The following is a 20,690-nucleotide window of genomic DNA, read 5'->3' as shown; positions in this document are numbered from 1 at the left end:
TGAGACAAGACAGAAGGGAGGTCAACTGTACATAGAACATGAAGTGAAGAATGGCAGGCGTAACGGACCTCTATCCAGAGGAAGTGAGGTGTGACGTCAGGTGGGCAGGGTACGGGCTGGCTCTCCTCTGAGGCGGCCAGAGGGTCTGCCTCTACCTTGGCCTCCGAGAACAAACCCAGCTTCTGCTCCACTGCATTCTGCCAAGCCCCCGCCATCTCACGCATGAACTGGGAGAGAGGAGGACAAAAGAGCAGGAGTGTGTTATATTGGTGGTTTGTAAAGAAAGAAAACAAACAAACAAAAACCTCTTACAGTATTCACTGTCGTTTTGATTGATTTATTATTGCGACCGTAGTTCGCAGATTAGTATGTAAACGGTCACAGCTTGTCCGTATGTGTGTATCTCTGTCTGTCTGTCACGCCTGACACTGTGGTTCTATGGGTTTGTCACTCTGATATCATGCTCTGATGTCGCTGGGATGTCAGGGGAACCACTCTTAACAGAATGGATTTGCCGCTCTGACATCATGCTCTGGCTTGATGCTCCTTTTATGCCCCTATATGCGCATATCTGGGAATGCCCATATTTGGTAATGCCCATATATGGGCATGTTCGGACAGGGATCTCCATGTATGGGCATAAAAGGGATTGTATGTATGATGTCAACCCTAACCCTAGACGTCATAGATTTTTACATACCCAATAACTGAGTATGCATGTTTGGGCTCTCACAGCATATCTCCATGGATCTCCATATATGGCTACCAGGGGTCTCCATATACTGTATGGGTAACTGGTCCGATATACATCACTGGCCAGATGGCCAAGAATTGGCACGATTTCGATCTGAGGTGTCTTACTAGTTATTATTATAATTATTATTAATGTAGCCAATTATTTGTACACATTTTAAGAATAAACATCTTAAATTTGGAGAACGTGAAGAATCGGCTTCCTCACTCCTTGCATATGAGCATGTGCAAGTTCAGATTTGATTGGTCTACCCACTGAGGAGAAAAATGGATGAGGACAGAGAGACAGAAGACGGAAGGACAGATGGACAGAGGTTTTCATAGTAGGATAGTAGGATTTTATGTTAGGACACATTTGTAGACTCTCAGGGTTAACACATTTTACTGTGTACATACCGGGACTTCTACTCCGTTGTGCGCAGCCAGCAGCCACTCCCAGCAGGCGATGGCCGTCTCCATACCATGTTCTGTAAACATCTTCAGAGGAGACCAGCACAGATGATGCAAGAGCTGAGGATCACAGTCTGAGGGACAGAGAGAGGGGGGGGGGGCAGAGAAAGATAGTTAATGAATAGAAACATATAATATGTAAATAATAAAAATAGATATGTTCATTCATTCATTGTCCAGTCAGAGTCAGCCAATCCCAGCTTACACACTGTGGTGGAAGGCAGGCCTACATCTCAGTCATATATTAGTCATTCTTAGACACGTCCGAGATACGCTGCTAGAAACCCATCGTTATGGCAATGCCTGCCACGATTTTAGTGCATACATTTTTTTATATTATCAACTTTTCTGCACATGGTGCAGTGTCGCACCACTTGTCACAGTGCTTTGTTAACTTTCCCACTGCCAGATTATTGATTTATTTATTGGGTCTGGTGCCATCAAAAAGCGGCTTACCTTTGCGACGTTATAGTAGATAGACAGACAGACATTTATTTATTTATTTTTATTTTTTTGGGTTGTGCAATAGTGCACTTTGGTCTGCCGGCAGCAGAGGGCGGCGTCATGCGAGAATGAATGTGAATTTGCCTGTTATCTGTTGAAGAAGAAGAAGACCAGTCACTGGCCATAGAGCCTTACAGCCGGAGGAAATCAACAAGGAAGTGAATTGTTCTCCGTTGATCTAACGCATAATGGATTTTTTACACCATCACCGCGGAAAATGTGTTTACAGTAGACGGCCGCGCGACCCCTCATCAGCTTACAGTCATCAGACGAACGAACCGAACGAGCGCCGTATTGGCGGAGAGGTCTTGCGCAATCGGGCGAACGTGAACGTTCAAAGCGGTGGGAGAGTTAACAAAGAGTGCCAAGACGTTTCTAAAGCACTTGCAGCAACGCATATGTGTGATCATCCCCATATTGTAGCTACGCGCTGTTGATGACCCTCATTGACTGTGGCATGAAACTGGTGGACATGGAACAAAGAGGGACGAGGGGAACGTGTAATAAATAAGGCAGTGCTTACCTTTGGTAGTGATTAGCAGGGCAGCCATCTTGAACATGGACTGAGTGAAGGATTCTGGGTCTTTCCTTTCCAGAGCGTCAGTCGTCAGATGGACCATCAGCTTGGTCAGGTCTGACTTGCTGTGGGTCACCTTGGAGAACTGGATCATACCAGCCACCTAAACATCACACACGCAAAGACGCGCACGCACGCACGCACACACACACACACACACACACACACACACACACACACACACACACACACACACACACACACACACACACACACACACACACACACACACACACACACACACACACACACACACACACACACACACACACACACACACACACGCACGTGTGAACACACATACACACATGTATGTATGTACAGTACATCAAAGTATCAATAAACATACATATCTTCAAGAGAATATGCAGCTCTAAATGCAATGGTATTTTGTGGCCAGATTAGGGTTGCAAAATACTGTGAAAATACAGTGAAATAATTGGAATAAAATGTAATCGTTTGCTTGGATTGTATTTCTCATGTCATATACACATCTTACACGTCTTGATTCATCAAATCAAATACATAAAATATGAAATGTGCCATGGCCATGTGGTGAATTATGGAGCTAGCACGTTTTCCAACAATTATAATAATAATAATAATAATCAATTTTATTTGTATTGCACTTTTCATTCAATGAATCTCAGAGTGCTACATACATTGCAAGGAGAACACATACTAAAAGAATAAAAGATTATCAAAGTCAATAATATAACGTTAGCAGGTGCATTCAATAATCAATAATCAAAATCAATAATATAATATGCAGATAATATGCAGATTTTAAAGGACAGAAACAAAATACAAAGATAGCTTAAAACTATAAAAGGCCTTCCTGAATAAAAAGGTTTTTAGGCCTGCTTTAAAAGAGTCTAGGGTCTGTGGTGCTCTCAACTCTATGGGGAGGCTGTTCCACAGGCGTGGTGCTGCCGAGCAGAAGGCCCGGTCCCCCATAGTGCGTAACTTGGTATCAGGGACTTCCAGGACCCTTGCTGATCTGAGGGTCCGGGTGGAGGTTTGTGGAGGCTTGGTAATTAGTGACCGTAGATAGGGGGGGCAAGTCCATTTATGCAGTTGTGAGTGATGAGTAGGATCTTGTAGTCAATCCTGGCTGAGACGGGGAGCCAGTGCAGTGTGAAGAGGATGGGTGTTATAGCCAACAGTGGTTTCTAAAGGCACTTTTGCACCCAACTGGACAATATGCAATCCACGCTAGTTCTCTCTGAATTAGTGCTTAAGACTCGGCAGGTAAAATCACACCCAGTGTGCGCTGCCTTTGAGTAGTGTTAAACTAATATGAATTATTCTGTTGTCCATTAATGTCAAGGCTGCTCAACAGCGCCACTTGGTCACCCAGCGGTATTGCAGCTGCTGCTAATCATACGAGGCGTATGAGTATAAGGCATATAGACGTACACACTCGGTCAAGCATTGGAGCACATTGGACCCATGTTCAATCCTGCAGAAAGCTACTCGTGTATCATCACCATAACGTTCAACAATAGACTTCACCTCTCCAGTGTAGCGGTTCCGTAAGTTGAGGGAAGCCATGAAGTTGGAGTAGTCCTTCTTCACGCAGGCTGGTCTCTCAGTCAGCTGGGTGGTCTAGATGAGAACACAGGTTAGAGCCCACTCAGAGACACAGATTCACCAGGTCAGGAAGTAAGACAACAGGGTGCACTGTAAAGCCTGATTTATACTTGGTTGTGCAATGTGCAACAACAGTACTGCCCTGCAAAACCAAAGTGCAGTAACTACAAAAATAAAAGAAAGATAAATTGGTTTCAAAGTGTTTCAACCAAATGAGACATCGGCATATAAGTGATATTACACTAAATGTATATTTGTTGTATATTGTTTATCCCCCAAAATCACTAATTTGAAGTTTGGGATACACAAATACGTTGGGTCTGTCCAAAAAACGGCACTTTGGCTTTGTAGGGCAGGACAGCCGATCTACAAGCTCACAATACATCACAGCACGACGCGTTGTGAGCTTGCAGACCTTCTACAGTATTTTTGGGGCAAGACACCAGTGTGCAACAACCAAGTATAGATCAGGTGTAACACTGTTTGTTGTTCTGTGTTGAAGGTGTCGTCTCGTTGTGATGGAGTGCTGACCAACCTGAGGAAAAGCAGCCTACACAGTTGGCCCCAAGGACGGAGGAGGCCACCAGCACAACCAGTTAGCCAAATGGGCAACCAGCCAACCAACCCACCAGTCCATTGCAGGTAAGTAACCAGGTAACCAGCAAATCCGTAAACCAGCCAAGCAACCAGGTAGGCAGTTCGTTGCAGTTTTAATAAAGACAAAATACAACAAATGAAGCAAATGAAAAGGATGTATACAACAGAATGCAGGCCAAAAAAACATATAAACAGCAAGCAAAATAATGTCACATAGACTAGTAGGCTAATGCATGCACATGTGGACAAACCATGGTGCTACATAATACATACACAATGAAATATTTAAAAACAATGTACTTAAGGGCACATGAAGAACATAAAGAACAGAAGACACTTATGCTTAGTGTTATTAAGACTGCGTGGCTTTGACAAAGCAACTAGACGGCACATTAAATGTTATGTTGAACAACTATCTTTGCTGGACAAAGGTTAATAAGCAATACATCTGGATGCCGACAATCAACTAGTCACGGTAGAACAGGCCAGTTCTTCTGTTGAGTTAGAGGACATCATTTACCCCGTCCTTTGCAGCCTCTGCTTTTAATGGAAACGTGTACTGTGACTCGGTGCCCTCGTTGTATGCAAAATATGGTTATCAATATGTGGCATTGACAAATTGGCTGTTGGGTTGCTTAAAATTCTATGAATACTTACAAATGTTTAGCGAAAATAACAAATGTTAACTGTGTAACCTGGCATTTACTGTAAGCTAGTTGACATCTGAGAAAACACATTTTGGGGTTGACGTTTCTATCTAAAGCTGGCTGCATTAGTCTCAAAAAGTCTGTGCAATCCAACGGCAGTACCATCCATCACTAACAATGTAACAGAGAGAAAGAGAGGGAGAGTGTGTGTGTGTGTGTGTGTGTGTGTGTGTGTGTGTGTGTGTGTGTGTGTGTGTGTGTGTGTGTGTGCGTGAGTGTGTGAGACTCACGCCTAGTGTGGTACTCAGTCTGTTGTAGCCAGCGAAGTGCAGAATGCTCTCTGTAGCCATGGCGAGGCCTGTGTGCTGGGACAGACCTGAAACCCAGTTCTGATGCTTGTTCAAGTACTCCTGCAAAACACACACACGCGCGCGCACACACACACACACACACACACACACACACACACACACACACACACACACACACACACACACACACACACACACACACACACACACACACACACACACACACAGAAAAGAATAATTACATACAGTTGCTGTTAGGTGGAAACCTTGCCCAAAACAATTACTTTTCAGGAAATGGAAAAAATAACCTATTTAAGACCAGCTTCTTAAAAGGGGTCTGTGTGGGTATTTTGGTCCAGACTGTTGTATTCACACCCCAACTGAGCCAAGGGAGTAAATGCACCAGAGCAGTGGTTCTCAAAGTGAGGTCCAGGCCCAGGGATCCTCAGGGTACCTTGAAGGGGTTCCAAATAGGCCCATACAGACTCTGAGAGTTATGGGGGACATTGACATTAAAACACTTGCGAACCAGGTCAATTCAATTAAGCAGACCTGCAGGTGGGACTTGGTGACAGAGGGGGCCCATTTCATCGCTTCTTTCAGGATTTCGCCACAGCGAGCAGCAAAGTCCTTCACTATGCCCTGAAAGGAGAGAAAAGAACTGGTGTCAAGTAACAGCTAATATTTGTACTCCTGCAAACTACATGATCTACACAGAAAGGACTCAATGAGATTCAGACACATTTAGACGATTATAAAATGTTGCTTGGTGACTTTCATTGAAAGAAGAAGATTGAATACCTACGGAAGGTGCTTAATTAGGGAATATAGACATTTATTCAGAGGCTATGTAAAAAAGAGAGAGTGGGGGGGAAAAAAGAAACATCTAATACTCACTTACTTCTAGGGGGTCATTGACAACATGGAAAGGTTAGACCGCAGATTGTACTTTTTATCAATGAAATTGCATAAGAAGGGAAATGTTCTGAATGTGTAAAACAGCAGTCTGGTGCCCTCTTGTGGTCACGAGTGAAGTCCAAACTCACCTCTCTGAGCTCATATGTATCTGGGACAGTGATCCTGTATGGGGTGTCTAGAATGTCATAGAAAGGTTGGTCCTTGTGGATGTCCTAAACAGGTGGAAAATATGTTCAGTGCATTTATAAAGTAAAAATCTCAAACTTTTGTTACTGCAAAACTGAAATAAAATGTCTTTCTTACGAGAAGTTCAGTGAGTCTAAATCCTTCCTTTGTAAAGCTCAGCTTCATGCTCAAATATGAGGAGGACTGCAGCCGTTATGGAGATTATAACCATCAACTCTCAGGTCACAAATGCTTCTTTATTTGGCGTTAGGCCTATCACAATTATTACATAATCGTCTAATCGCAATTGTTTGACATAATCGCAATTATTTTGTCATCATGTAAAATGACATAATCGTGACAGCCCTATTTGGTGTTGGTGTCACTTGTCATACTTACAGCACTGAGGGACAGAGAGAGCGTCTGCAGGATGTCCAACATGGTCTTCAACACACGACCACTCCACAGCAGGTGGGGGAAACTAACAGTCAAATACAAAAAAGATAATAATAATAATAATTTTCTTTCCCAAAATTTTGATCCCACGATTTTGTAACCCATTTTTTCACCCAGTGCCAATTACCTAACCTGTAATCCTGGTTTCTGCTCTCCCTCTGCCACGCCTGGGGAGACAACGGACTGACCTCATGCTTCCTTCAGTGCATGAGTAGTCCAAGTTGTTTCTTTTCACCTGACAGGGGGGATTTCCCCGGTTTGGACGTAGCGCGTGGAAGGAACACTTTATTCCAACCAGTTCCTTTCCCCTCCATCAGGCGCCCCGGCTGGCCAGGGGGAGGCAGTATAGAGACCAGAACTCATCTGTAATTGATGCTGATGAGCACGGCAATTAACCAAAAATATATCGAAACTGACATCTTAGAACCAAAAATTAAACTTAATCCTGCAGGTTAAGTTAATCAAATAATCAAGAAGCAAGTTTAAAATAGTTTTATTTATAGACCACCTTTCTCAGACAATGACAGTCACAGAGCACTTTACAGGTTTAAAACAACATAAAGCTATAAACTATGATTGTTGTTTGTTTTTGGTTTATTGTTGTTGTTTTCTCCTTTTTTTGTGTACGTAAAAGCATTTCAATAATATAAAATATAAAAAAGAAACCAATTGAACAACCAGTTATTAAAAGGATGTCGTAGATAAGAACAGTACATGTCCGATTAAGCCTTGTACAGTATACTTTATCGTACAATGTTGGTGTGCAGAAATTGCTAAATATACAAGCTCACAGCACGTCAAACCGTGATGTGTTGTGAACTTGTAGAGCTGGTATTTTCACAATACATTTCTCTTTAAATTTTGCTAATCGTAATCTAGGAAAAAGATTGAAATAATTGTGATATTGATATGAATACTTACGTCTCGGCCAAAGCAGACAAGTATTTGTCAGCAACTCTGCGGATCCTTTTGTGGGTGTGGTTAAAGTTGACCAATAGAAACTGTGCGTGCCGTTCCAGCTCCTCCTCCTGCTCTTTGGTTTTGGGCTGAAAGACCAAAAAAAAAAAATCACTGTGGTATGTATATAATGTATTCCTGTGTACGATGGCAATAACGAATAAAAACGACAGATTGGTGAACCCTTTATGGGTTGATTTTTAATATCAACCCTCGTGAATTAGCAGCGTACAATATGTGACTCCTACCTTCTCAGCCATCATTTGCAGGAAGACATCAAACACCTTGTCCCCGACAGAAATAATACACTGCAACATGCCTGGTCATTGTGGTCAACATGAGAAAACAAAATGAGAGAACAGACAGACACAGAGAAGGACAGTATGTAGTGGTGGTAAAAGTAGCAATAACAGAATGTAGAAATACATTGCAAGATAGCAATTTCTGTCTACTCCCTTGGCCGTCTCATTGGTGGGCCAAGGACAGTTCGGAAATCTGTCTAACAATGACATCATTGATGGGTGTTTTCAAGCTAATATAAATTACAGCCTTTCTCTTCCTGGAAGATTTGCATGCTGAACAAGAGGCAATTTCTCTTGCATTAATAACAAATCACACCAGTGTGAATTGAGCGGTGCTCACTTGACACTTCACACTAGAAAATACTGTTACTAAAGAAACAGTGTGGGTTCGAGTAGCAAGTAAGCACAGTATGATGATGATGTATAAACCCGCATGATGTCACAGGGGTATATTGTCCAATCAGAAAAGGGACATGCGAATAGGGACATACATACTATATACACATCTGCCACTGGTACAGTAGGCAGGCAAAGGTTTTATAATGAGCATTAGTGAGGATCAATTACAGTAGAAGAAGATAGGTTGAGAATGGGTGAAGTGGTCTTTTATGTACAGTACTTTATGAAGAGAACACATAAGCTCACCAGACTTGTCCTTTTGAATGGCTTTGTCTTCAAAGTATCGAAACATGACCTGGAACCGGTCGGGGTCATTGGAACGGAGCATCCTGAAAGGAGATACCAAGAGATTCTTCAGGTCACCCATCCGAGTGTCATACAATGAGTATAAAATAGAGCTTAAGTTGCCAAAAAGAAGTCACACGATGTACCTCATGTATTCTAATCTGTAGACTGACAGCAGGTATGTGGACATGGCAAAATCCAGCTTATTGATGAGGGCAGAGGCCTCAGGGGACGGATCCAGGAGGTTGATGATGGTAGATCGGAGATCACTCAGCTCCGCCTTGGGGACAAACAGAAAGCATGTCAATGCTTCCTCTACAATAGAAAAGCTGGTTGGGGAAAGAGTTGCTGCCTCACCCGAAAAGATTTTCTTTTTTTTTTGGTTTGAAATAATTCTTAATCCTCAAAATTAATAAATTCCCCTTGAATTCATGTGTGAATTCAATGTTTGGATGCAAGGGCTTTATTTAAATTTTTTGCACTGGTGTATTTGACTGGTTTGCAGTCTAACATGTTAATGCATGAGACGGTTTACCCCGGAAACGTTTTAAATACTAAAGGATTGAGTACCACGGTTCCATTCAGACCTAATGCCTGCCCGACTTTCAAAGTCGCCAAATCATTGTCTTGAAATTGGGTGTCTTACTAGGTCTCTATACTGCATGACTGATCGGTGATAGGGATCACATCTATACTATAATTTTGCGAATGTCTGAGTGAGTGTCTGTCTGTCTGTCTGTCACAGCGTTTCTCCTCAGTGGCTGGAGCAATTGATCTGAAATCGCATCACCATAAGCATATGAACACACCTGACATAACTGTGAAGCCCGTTTGTCACTTTCACAAATCGTATGCTGTATATTAGCATTTTTATGGTGTATCTACTATCTATTCTGCATCTAGCATGAGGCACATCTATTCTGCATCTAGCTTGAGGCAAAATGTTTAACCAGCTGTGTGTGTGTGTGTGTGTGTGTGTGTGTGTGTGTGTGTGTGTGTGTGTGTGTGTGTGTGTGTGTGTGTGTGTGTGTGTGTGCAGGCAGGCGGGTGTGTGTGCAGGCGGGTGGGCGGGCGGGCTGGGGGGGGGGGTTTGGGGGGAAGGGGGGACAGTATCTCTGTAGCCATTAAACGAAACGGGTATTTCTTACATTGATGCTCCTATACATATTATCATGCAAGCACCAGAAAGTTACTTTCCATCCCTCATATACTGTGTGCAGTGCACACCCCATAACCCACACACTGCACATCATTTCGGAGCTCATATCTTTGAACGGGTAAGGACTAGTTAAAATATATTTCACCAGGACGCAAAATAAACATGCAACATGCAGAAGTGCAATATTCTTTATCTGGCTTACATCTGGCTTTGTCCGTTTGTCCCGCGTCTGCCCGGGTCGCCCAGGGTCACATTGGCCAAGCTTCGCCGGAGGCTTAATGAAATTACCTCATAAATAGCACCGCTCACTTCACACTGAATGTATTTTCATCCTTTCATGTTTGTTTTACTTGACTGAAAGGACGGACAAACAGACTTTTAATTGTTTCATTGTTTTGTTTTTACGCAAATTAAAAAATGTGCTCAATAAGTTCCTTTAATCTTTATTTGAACTAGAAGCTTGGGGACCGGCATACTCGGGAATGATGTAAATAGGGAATGAATGCCCCGCCCTTTAATGCAAACCCCATTTGTCATAGGTCCCGTTTTTACCATGTTTGCCTGTGTGCATTTATGCCCATATATGGAGATATCTGTATCTGTCTGTGTGCGTGTTCAATTTATGCCCATATATGGAGATCTCTGTATCTGTCTGTGTCCCTTTTATGCCCGTATATGGAGATCTCTGTATCTGTCTGTGTCCCTTTATGCCCATTATCCTAAAGGAGTTCGCTATAAACAATGTTGTCAGTAATGCCCTTGTCATTATCCACAATGAAAACATTTACAGCGCTGGCTCTCTTTTCCCCTGGTCTTATGTCTTGTGTTTGTCTACTGAAAAATAAGTAGGGGAAGTAGCTAAGACCGTAGGCAATGATCTGAGCTATCTGCATGCGAAAGTTGGAGTCTATAGAACCAACCATGTGCTGTGAGGCCTCTTTCATGCGATTCGGGCCAATTCGGCCTTGGCTTCAATTAGTAGTCAGGATTATTATTAAGACCATGTAAGAAGGGGTCGGTGATCAGTTCAATGTATTCATGGTCTCTGTGTTGTTTAACATCACTGTTTTTGATTCACAGAGATCTTAGAGACATACAGACAGTCCGTTTCCACCTGTCCTATGTTTGCCAGACCCATGAAATGGGTAGGCCTACATAAGCAAATGTCGGTCTGTCCGGGTTTTCTATATAAAGGGTATATATGATGATGACATGATGATGACATACCTACAAAAGGCATGATGTCATAAATGATGATGACAGACAGGGGGTCTGGCACAACCAGGTTGACCTGGTCTAGTTTTCTTAGATTAGCCTGCTATTTCTTCGCATTTTATGTATTGATGTTGATGTTCTGATGTATATTACTGTACCTTGCTTATTGTAAATCGCTCTGGATTAAGAGTGTCTGCTAAATGCTTAAATTGTAAATTGTCCTTTGCTCTCATTGGCTGTAGAAAGGTTCCAGTGGTCGCCGTTTCTATGTTGGTCCTGAGATCTTCATATATTTTATGCCGTTTTGTTTGTTTGTTTGTTTGTTTGCTCGTTTTTTTTGGGACGTCCATGTTATTTCCAGTTGCTGTTGGTACAGTAGTCATGGCTGCCAGTTCACACCTGATGCTGTGTAGGAGTCCCAACTGCTTCAGATAGCAGTTAGCTTGCCTTATGTTTAGACTGTCTTCAGTCTAAGAAATACAGGTCATCTGTGTATTGTCCATGATGATCTCCCACCACGCAACAGCACATCCAAGAAATACAACAAGGGCCATTTGCCCTTAGGCTCAACCGTCTTCCAGGAAAAGGTCTCTGGATTGAATTTCCACACATAATTGAATTTCCGGCGCAGAAAGTACTTGGTGGTTCCATGCTTAATTCATACTTCATGCTGCTTGGGCCTACCCAGTCAAAACAGACTGGTCACGCCACTTGAAGGAAGGTAATGTAGAACATGGATTCTGTCTAGGCTGATGCAATGTTTCTGGAGGCAGTAAATGTTTTTGTTTTTTTTTCCTTTTTTTTTCATCTCAAGAGAAAGAAAGGTGATGTGGAACTGATTTCATTCTCACTTTTCGCATAGACAAAGTCTGGAAAGAGGGGGAAGTGATGCAACATATTCTTGATGTCAAACAAGCTTTTTTAATTTCCTATGATATTCCATTCTCTTTTCTTCCATCTCCGACATCTTGTCTTCTGCAACTCTTTCCTCTTGTCAATCTCTTCATTTCACTGTTTCTTCTTGTAATTCTCCAGGTTAGCCAATATCCAGCCAGAGGGAACAAGGATGGTGGCGAACATGACTGCCAACACAAAGCCCTGTTCCACAGCAGTAATGTTGTGCTTTGCAGGTTTGGATGTTAAATTGGCCCTGGGGACCATCTGAGTCCTCACTGCACTCCTCAACAGCAGAGCAGAAGCATACAGAGCAGACATATTGATGTCTCAGTGCAGGTATTCCCTCCCAAAAACACAACAAGAATCAAGGATAGTGAGGTGAGCAAGGCCAGCAAATAATGCCTGTGACTGATCGTTCGGTATCTGGTCAATAGTCCCTCTCGCACTCTGAGTGTGCTTTTAAGCTGAGTTGCTGTGAAACATCACTGTCAACAATACCCAAATATGGAGTTCTATGTCAGTCTTGCCCATATATGGAAGTGCCCAAATATGGAGTAACACATCAGTCTTGCCCAAGCATGGAGGTCCATGATGTCAGACTGAGACTCAGACAAATATGGACACAGTGAAAGGCCCTTTTAACGACTGCCCCCCAAATATTACAGTGACCCAAATGGGGGTTTCTAGATCAAGCAGTGCTAGAAGAAGCAGTGGGTGCACATACAGTAGAACCACTGTACAACTTGAACATCCACGTCCTGACTGTAATCTTCTCCAAGGAGGACCTTAGAGAGTAAAGGTGGCCGCACACTAGCCGACAATTGGGGCATTTAATTACCCTCCAGAAAATCGGGCTGCCTACGACTGAATCGGGCCCGACTATCGGGCACAAGGGCTCACAGATTCAATCTGAGCCCAGCCGAGTGGCTCGGAGGACGATCGGGGCCAGCCCAACTCTTTTCAAAAATGTTTGATATTTTCTGGATCACTACTGGTCTGGAAGACTGGAACAGCAGCGGGGGACCGAGAGAAAACACAGCCGCTGATGGAAGCAAGTCTGAGCATGGTATCTGAGCGACAGATCTCTCTTTTTCTCTCTCCATCTCTCCCTCTCTCTCTAACTCACTCACACACACGCAAGCACACACACACACACACACACACACACAGACACACTTTTCATACAGTCCATTAGGTTGTATATCATGATTGGGGACGATGGGAATTAAAACTCAACGGTAGCAGGTTTGTTTTACGACGCTATATCAAACACAAACAGCAGTCACTCCTGCCGACGCTGGTGAAAACGAGCGTTCTATACCGTTTCCACTGCAGTCAGTCACAGACTGCGTGCGAACTGCACACATCTCGCTTTGCTCTTGGAAGTCAAAGTACATGCCCAGCCTGATCTACAAGCCCTACAACGTGGCATGGAGGGACACAGTTTGGTCTTGGAGATCTGTTTGTCTGGGCACTACACAGTCATACGACTAATCATAAATCAGGCACCATGAGAAGCAGTCTGTCAGACGGCACACAGGCTCAGCACTTAACTAGTAGAGAGAGAGGGGGAAAGTCAGAGTTGCTGGACATGAAACATGTCAAAGTGAACTTTTCTTTGCGTTTTCAAAACGGCTAGTGTGAGCGTGTTTAGATTATCTGGTCAGATAATCTTAAACCATTATCCTGTAGTGTTTAATGCTACCCGATTCAATCGCGCCCGATTATCTGCTAATGTAAGGCCAGCTTTAGAGACCCATGCATGGGGTCGTTCTTTTTGCAACATTAACTATTAATTTACTGAATGTCGTCTGCACAAAATATGTAGAGGTAATATAAATGTATTTTTTATTTTTGTTGGTGGCGCTATAATAGGGCAATGTAATTGGTGGCATTTGTTCCTCAACGTAGTGCAAATCAAGTTTTACCGCAATCAGAATCAGAAATTCATGATTTGCGGCATATTGTTCACTCTTTCAGGATGGAATATGGAAAATATGTGTGTGTGTGTGTGTGTGTGTGCGTGCATGTGTGCATGCGTGCATGCGTGCGTATACCGGTGTGACAGTGTCATTCTTCAGGGCTGAGTTATACTGCAGCTCTGAGCGTAGAGGCTCTCCACTGGGGAAGGTGAGGAGGGGAGACTTGGTAGCAATCTCACAAACTCCCTCATACCACTCCTCTGGCCACAGTCCTGACAGACAGACAGACACACCAAAACAAATGTGCGCATGCATGCACACACACAAGAGACAAACAGGGAGAAAACTCCTTATCATACAAATTATGAAGCTTAAATCCTAATTCATATAGTACCGCATGCTGCTGAAAATCTGTTATTTTGGGCAAGCAGTACGGCCTTATTATGACAACGTATAAATTGGGCTTAACATAAAGCATCAATGTGTACATTAAAGGTGTCACCAACCCACTTTATTTTCTATACATTAAAAGGTGTCACTAACCCACTTTATTTTCTATACAATGTAAATCACCTCAGGCTCATCGTTTATCTAAGCAATAATATAAACTCAAATTGGGGCGAGACATTGGATTGTTACAACCGAGGAATTCAATAAGATGGCGGCTTACCACTTCCCTCTACCGCAAAGCCCATGACCACAGAGTACAACCAGAAGTCACGGAACAGCTTCTGGAGGCGGGGCTTGGCCTCTTTGATTGGCGGAAGCCGTCTGGTCAGCTGTGGATTGGGGGGAAAATGAAAAGCAGACAGATGAACAATCAAGCCATCTTCAAATCACCATCTACAGCTATGAGTTTCTAAAAGCAGAGTGAAACAATAATCATGAACATTACAAACTCCAATATGTATGGGCTGTATGTGAAAACACACAAAAGATATATTGATCAAAAGCTACAGACTTTTGACAATGAACCAAAACAAATATTCTGGAGGGATGAAGTAATTTGGGAAGAGTTAACGTTTTCAGTTAGTCACAGCACATTTTGTCTGTTGTTTGATCTGGCCTATTTGTTCAGGAGGAGCCTGCATCAAAGTTCAGTTGTCATGCTCAACTCCTTGCTCATAGACCTGCACACAGAACCAATACAACATTTCAACAGAGACAACAACCACAAGGTAAGTAATGTCACATATTATATACAGTATATACTGTACAGTCCCATCAAAAAGTACTGGAACAGCAAGGACAACTCCTTTTTCTTACTGTAAGGTGAAATGGTAGATCTTTGAACTTTCTAATTCCTGGTATTGTTTGTATCTAGATTATGTTAGCAATTTACGGTATATCAGATCTCCCTATCAATGTTTAAGTGAGCAAAGTACTAGAGCATGTGACTAACAGGTGTTTCTTGTTGCCCAGATGTGTCCAGTTGATTAAACAATAAATAGTTCTTAATGTCTACTCTTTGTTTTGGCCTTGGACTATGGCTGTTAAGACTCCATTTGAAGACCAGGGAAACCGATCAGAGCCATTGTGCAAGCATTGGGTATAGCTTGTACAACAACTTTGAATGTCCTGAGAAAAGAAAGCAACTGCTAATGTACTGAGCAGCAGACATCGAGTAGGTCGACCAAGGACAACAACAGAGGTTCATCACAGAAACAGAGCAGTGAACAAACCAAAACATCATGTCACTCACATCACAAATATCTCCACAAGGCAGGGGTGAACCACAAAGATATCTTTTAATCAATTGTTCGAAGAAGACTTAGAGTAGCAACATCAAGAATATACTACAAGATGCAAACCTCACATTCTCAAGAATATACAGTAGATGAGCCACAAAAGGTCTGGAGCGATGTTTTATGGACTGATGTGACCAGGATTAACCTCTACCAAAGTGATGGAAAGGCCAAAGTGTGTAGAAGGAGCATACAACGCTTATCTGAAGCATGGTGGATAAGTGTCAAGGATTAGTTTTGCATTAGCTGCTTGCTTCACTAATCTTTATTGATGACATTAACTCATGATGAATTCAGATTAATTAAAGTCTACAAAACAGGGTGGAGACCTGCATTTCACCTCGGGAAGAAAGATTGAAGTGGGGGGGGGGGGGGGGGGGGGGGGGGATAAACAAGCTGTAGTAATATACTGGTTATACCAATGCCAAGTTATAGCAATTCTCACAGGCTTAATGCAGTCTACGTATCATACAATTTTGCGTTCAAAGCCAAAAATGTATAAAATTCAAGATATATCATCAAGCTAGTAATTTCCACTGAGGCCCAGTTACTCTGTCGTTCTCTCATTCAGCCTCTGTTCTTGCCCATCTCCTTTCAGGATGTGGCTCATCAAAGTCTCCTATATGGTGTGCCTCCTGGTCAGCCCAGCCTCAGCTGGGATAAAAGACCTGGCCACTCACTTCACTGAGCCTGATGCTGACCCTGACCCCAGAGGCCTTGACCAGGCAGGGGTGACGGACATGGAGGACATCCCCTTGGACTTCCATAAGGAGAACACTGTGACCAACGACCTTCCCTTTGACGGCTTTGAGGATGAAGACTATCTTGATTTTGATATGCTTTTGGCTGAGGACACAGATGACGATAAGTAAGTTGCAGGCTAAAATATATAACTATGGTAATATCTAATGTACTGCATATTGGCTCATTTATGCACTACTAAAATGCAGCGTCTTAAAACATTATTTTAAAACTTCATACTGTTTAAATGTTGCATACAAGTGGATGATACAATCGTGCAACCGCTTTTCAGAGAAGGTGATACAATAGATGAGATTGCCACCCCGGCCCCGGAAATCGACATAGTTGCTGAGCCCTCGGACCCCAAGATCCGCCGTGCCAGACTCCTACGGCTGTTCCACGGCCGCTCACGACTCCAGCGGATCAACATCATCAACGCCCGCTTTGGTTTTAGCCTGTACCGGAGCCTCCGTAACCATGTCAACCAGACTGACAACATCCTGCTGGCCCCGGCGGGCATCTCTATCGCTATGGCCATGATGTCGTTGGGGGCGGGGCCCAGAACCCATGACCAGCTCTACAAATCTATGGGATTCGCCGAGTTTGTCAACGTCAGCCATCACTATGACAACACGACTGTGCACAAGCTCTTCAGGAAGCTGACGCACCGCCTCTTCCGGAGGAACTTTGGCTACACACTGCGCTCAGTGAACGATCTCTACGTGAAGAAAGAGGTCGCGCTGAAAGATTCTTTCCGTGCGGACACAAAGGCTTACTATTTCGCTGAGCCACAGTCGGTGGACTTCGGAGACCCGGCCTTTCTGGATAAGGCCAACCGTCGTATCCAAAGGCTGACCAAAGGACTGATCAAGGAGCCACTGAAGAGTGTAGACCCAAACATGGTGCTGATGCTGCTCAACTATCTGTACTTCAAAGGTAAGTACAAGTTGGAAAATGGACCAGTATTTTTTATTGTGGCATTTTTCTTATAGCAGACATTTATTTTTAATTAACAACAAGGGAACAAGTCAGTCATCAGTAGACCAGTCATCTGTTTTGTTTGGTTACTCAAAGAAAATCAAATGCCCCTTACTTTCATGAAACAGGTACATGGGAGCAGAAGTTCCCCAAAGAAATCACTTACTACCGCAACTTCCGTGTGAACGAGAGGACAAATGTACGCGTGCCAATGATGACCAACAAGGGGAACTACATGGCTGCGGCCGACCACGAACTAGAGTGTGACATCCTGCAGGTGGGTGGTCTCAAACTGTTGGTAGACCATTGTATGTATTCCGAATATGTTGCGAAGAGTCCCGTCTTTCTCAACAGAAACGATCGGTATACAGTAAAATAAACTGTCTTGATCTCAGCTCCCGTACACAGGAAACATCAGCATGCTCATCGCCCTGCCCAGGAAAATCTCCAACATGAGGAAATTGGAGCAGGAGATCTCCCCCACTGTGGTCAACAAGTGGCTAAACAACATGACTAACAGGTCAGCACACTGTACTGAACTTACAGTATATGACCACATATAATATAACATTTTGACAGAAGGTGAAGCAAATTGCTCCATGAGGATGGTATGGTATAACTGATATTTAGAGTCCATGGCATTAACAGATCTAAAATATACAGACATTCTGACTTAAGACAATGGTCAATATCAATATTATATCGATATTGTGATGAGACTAGATATAGTCTGGGATTTTGAAAATGGTAATATTGTGATATAGTATAAGTGTTGTGTTGTTAAAGGCATCATTAAATATAAGTGAGGCATTAATGCTGATCACATTGTGTACATCATTTGTGAAAGCACCATTAGTCATCTCCACAATATCGATAAAGGTATTTGGAATCATTATCATAATATTAGATTTTTGTGTATTCTGTCTCTTCCCCTGCTAGGACTCGTGAAGTGGTGTTCCCCAGATTTAAATTGGAGCAGAATTATAACCTCATTGACAATCTGAAGGAGATGGGTCTGACAGACCTGTTTGAGCAGAGCGGAGACTTCACTGGGATAACCTCGGAAAAGATCGGCATTAATTTGGTATGTATAGTTATCAACCGTTCTCTCACTAAACCCTAGCCAAATCAAATGGGAAGAGAAAGTAAAAACAGAAAGTCAGTGGGCCGTTCACAAAAAGCCAGTGGGTCATTCACAACCATGGATGGCCACCGCGTCCATTTCTTCACGTGCACTTCAATCAATCAAACGTGTCTCCAAGGGATGGGACGATATGAAAATGTAATGTCACGATCATTGTGACCAAAATAATCTCGATTTACAATATTATCGCGATAATCAAAATATGCCTCTTACCCTTAAAATGCCACTTTTATCAACTGCTTGAACCCCTGCATCCATATTCTGGGGCAGAACGTTTGCCAAAAATTAGCAGATCTACAAGCTCACAACGCCTCACGTTGCGACGCATTGTGAGCTTGTAGATCAGCTATTTTTTGGCAAAGTGATTTGGTAGAGTGAAAAAAAGAACGTATGTTTACAGGTGTGTTTTACCAATTGTAGGATTTAAGTGGATCAAAGGTGAATTGATCCCAGTGTATGACGGAGGACAATTTCACGGTATTAAAATCTCTGCCATGCGATTATTGTGAGCGTTTTCTTTACCACAATAATAACGATAATCGTCCGCATCCCTAATGTCTCCCCATAACGTTGCATCTTGTGGTGTCCCTCCCCGTCCAGCTGAAACACCAGGGGACCATCACGGTGAACGAGGAGGGGACAGAGGCTGCCGCTCTGACCCAGGTCGGCTTCATGCCGCTCTCCTCTCAGATCCGCTTCGTGGTGGACAGGCCCTTCCTCTTCCTCATCTACGAGCACCGCACAGAGTGCCTCGTCTTCATGGGCCGGGTGGCCAACCCCTCGCAAAACTAAAGTCTATCCAGGACCAGGAGTATAGTGCTGTCACCATTATGACATTTTTATGCAGCAATTAATTGTCACACAAAATAATTTGCGATTAATGATTGAGTGTGTGTTTCTGTCGTGTTAACACTGGAACATATGAATACAAATTACATTTCTGTGTGGCTTTTAGGCTTTGAAGTTGCACATGGCAGATATGACAAATAACCTAAATATACAAAGAAATTACTGACATATTCAATAACTTTATACTTAAAAAAAAAATAATGAAAATAGCTGATCTACAAGCTCACAACGTGTAGCAGATCTGCCATTTCCACTATTTTTCAACATGGAAACGATATGCAAAATAATTGCGATGATCTCAAATAAGATAATTGCGTTTAGGCGATTATTATGTAATAATTGTGACAGGCCTATCCAGGAGTCCAGCTGATACACCCATAATAGTCCGCGCTAATTCTATGCTTCATGTAGGTATTCAGCCTTTGTTCTAAAGAGCCACGGTTAAATCGTTTTACATACTCAACTCAACAGTGCAGTTTGGAAATGTATTGTCACTTGCACTTTTATGTCTAAGGACTTCATGAATTCTTTGCCTGCTTTACGTAGAAAAGGTCTCTGTAAATGTTTGGCTGAATGAGTCCAAAAATGCTTCTTATTTGCTATCTGTTAATGTTCCATCACCAGCTATGAGGCGAGTATACTAAGATCCATTCCTGATCCATCATGCCTGCAAGAGCACTTATGTTACAATGTGACTCTGTAATCAATGTAATATAGATGTAATATAAATAACACAAGGAGAGAAAGAGGTTAAGATCCACTAGAACAACAATGTGTTTTGTTACAGATATTCTGGAGGAACAAGATTTGTGTACTTTTTGATGGAAATACTATTTTCATCATTCAAATGATTTAAATCTGCAATACTGCAATATGTACACATTATGCACAGAACTAATGTTACTATATAAATGTGTTGTCATACGATGTATCTAATAAAAACTTAAAAGAAAAAAAATCAGCAACCCAGTGACATGGATTCTGTGTACACCAGAGGGAAGGGTAAATATTTGTCATGGAGTTAAATAATAACGAAGAGCCCAGATTCACCATTAACCACTCAGATTCTCCTGTAGATGTTCTAACAGTGTTGTATTTCAACACCAAGCACTTGTACAAAAATAGT

General features: G+C 42.6%; 2 protein-coding genes across 2 annotated transcripts in view; one reads left to right on the top strand and one right to left on the bottom strand.

Moving 5' to 3' along the window:
• Positions 1-20,690, bottom strand: part of pi4kab (phosphatidylinositol 4-kinase, catalytic, alpha b) — an 84,879-nt gene that overhangs the window by 36,226 nt on the left and 27,963 nt on the right. Inside the window, exons 20-33 of the mRNA XM_080739421.1 lie at positions 14,778-14,886; positions 14,243-14,379; positions 9,061-9,194; positions 8,876-8,958; positions 8,177-8,247; positions 7,893-8,017; positions 6,915-6,996; positions 6,479-6,562; positions 5,985-6,074; positions 5,412-5,531; positions 3,800-3,892; positions 2,231-2,387; positions 1,150-1,277; positions 69-227 (exon numbers count right to left, since the gene is read on the bottom strand). Coding sequence (XP_080595547.1) covers positions 69-227; positions 1,150-1,277; positions 2,231-2,387; positions 3,800-3,892; positions 5,412-5,531; positions 5,985-6,074; positions 6,479-6,562; positions 6,915-6,996; positions 7,893-8,017; positions 8,177-8,247; positions 8,876-8,958; positions 9,061-9,194; positions 14,243-14,379; positions 14,778-14,886 — 1,572 coding nt within the window. The remainder of the gene's footprint in view (positions 1-68; positions 228-1,149; positions 1,278-2,230; positions 2,388-3,799; positions 3,893-5,411; positions 5,532-5,984; positions 6,075-6,478; positions 6,563-6,914; positions 6,997-7,892; positions 8,018-8,176; positions 8,248-8,875; positions 8,959-9,060; positions 9,195-14,242; positions 14,380-14,777; positions 14,887-20,690) is intronic.
• Positions 15,146-20,522, top strand: serpind1 (serpin peptidase inhibitor, clade D (heparin cofactor), member 1). Its single transcript, XM_080737857.1, has 7 exons — positions 15,146-15,285; positions 16,451-16,720; positions 16,886-17,529; positions 17,700-17,848; positions 17,967-18,091; positions 18,511-18,655; positions 19,316-20,522. The coding sequence occupies exons 2-7, from the start codon at positions 16,452-16,454 to the stop codon at positions 19,505-19,507; spliced, it is 1,524 nt and encodes a 507-aa protein (XP_080593983.1). The 5' UTR covers positions 15,146-15,285; position 16,451; the 3' UTR covers positions 19,508-20,522.

This window comes from Nannobrachium achirus (genome assembly GCF_963921795.1).
Source record: "Nannobrachium achirus genome assembly, chromosome: 12".
In the NCBI taxonomy this organism is placed as follows: domain Eukaryota; kingdom Metazoa; phylum Chordata; class Actinopteri; order Myctophiformes; family Myctophidae; genus Nannobrachium; species Nannobrachium achirus.
The sequence above is the reverse complement of the archived record's forward strand: the minus strand, read 5'-3'. Positions and strand labels throughout refer to the sequence as shown.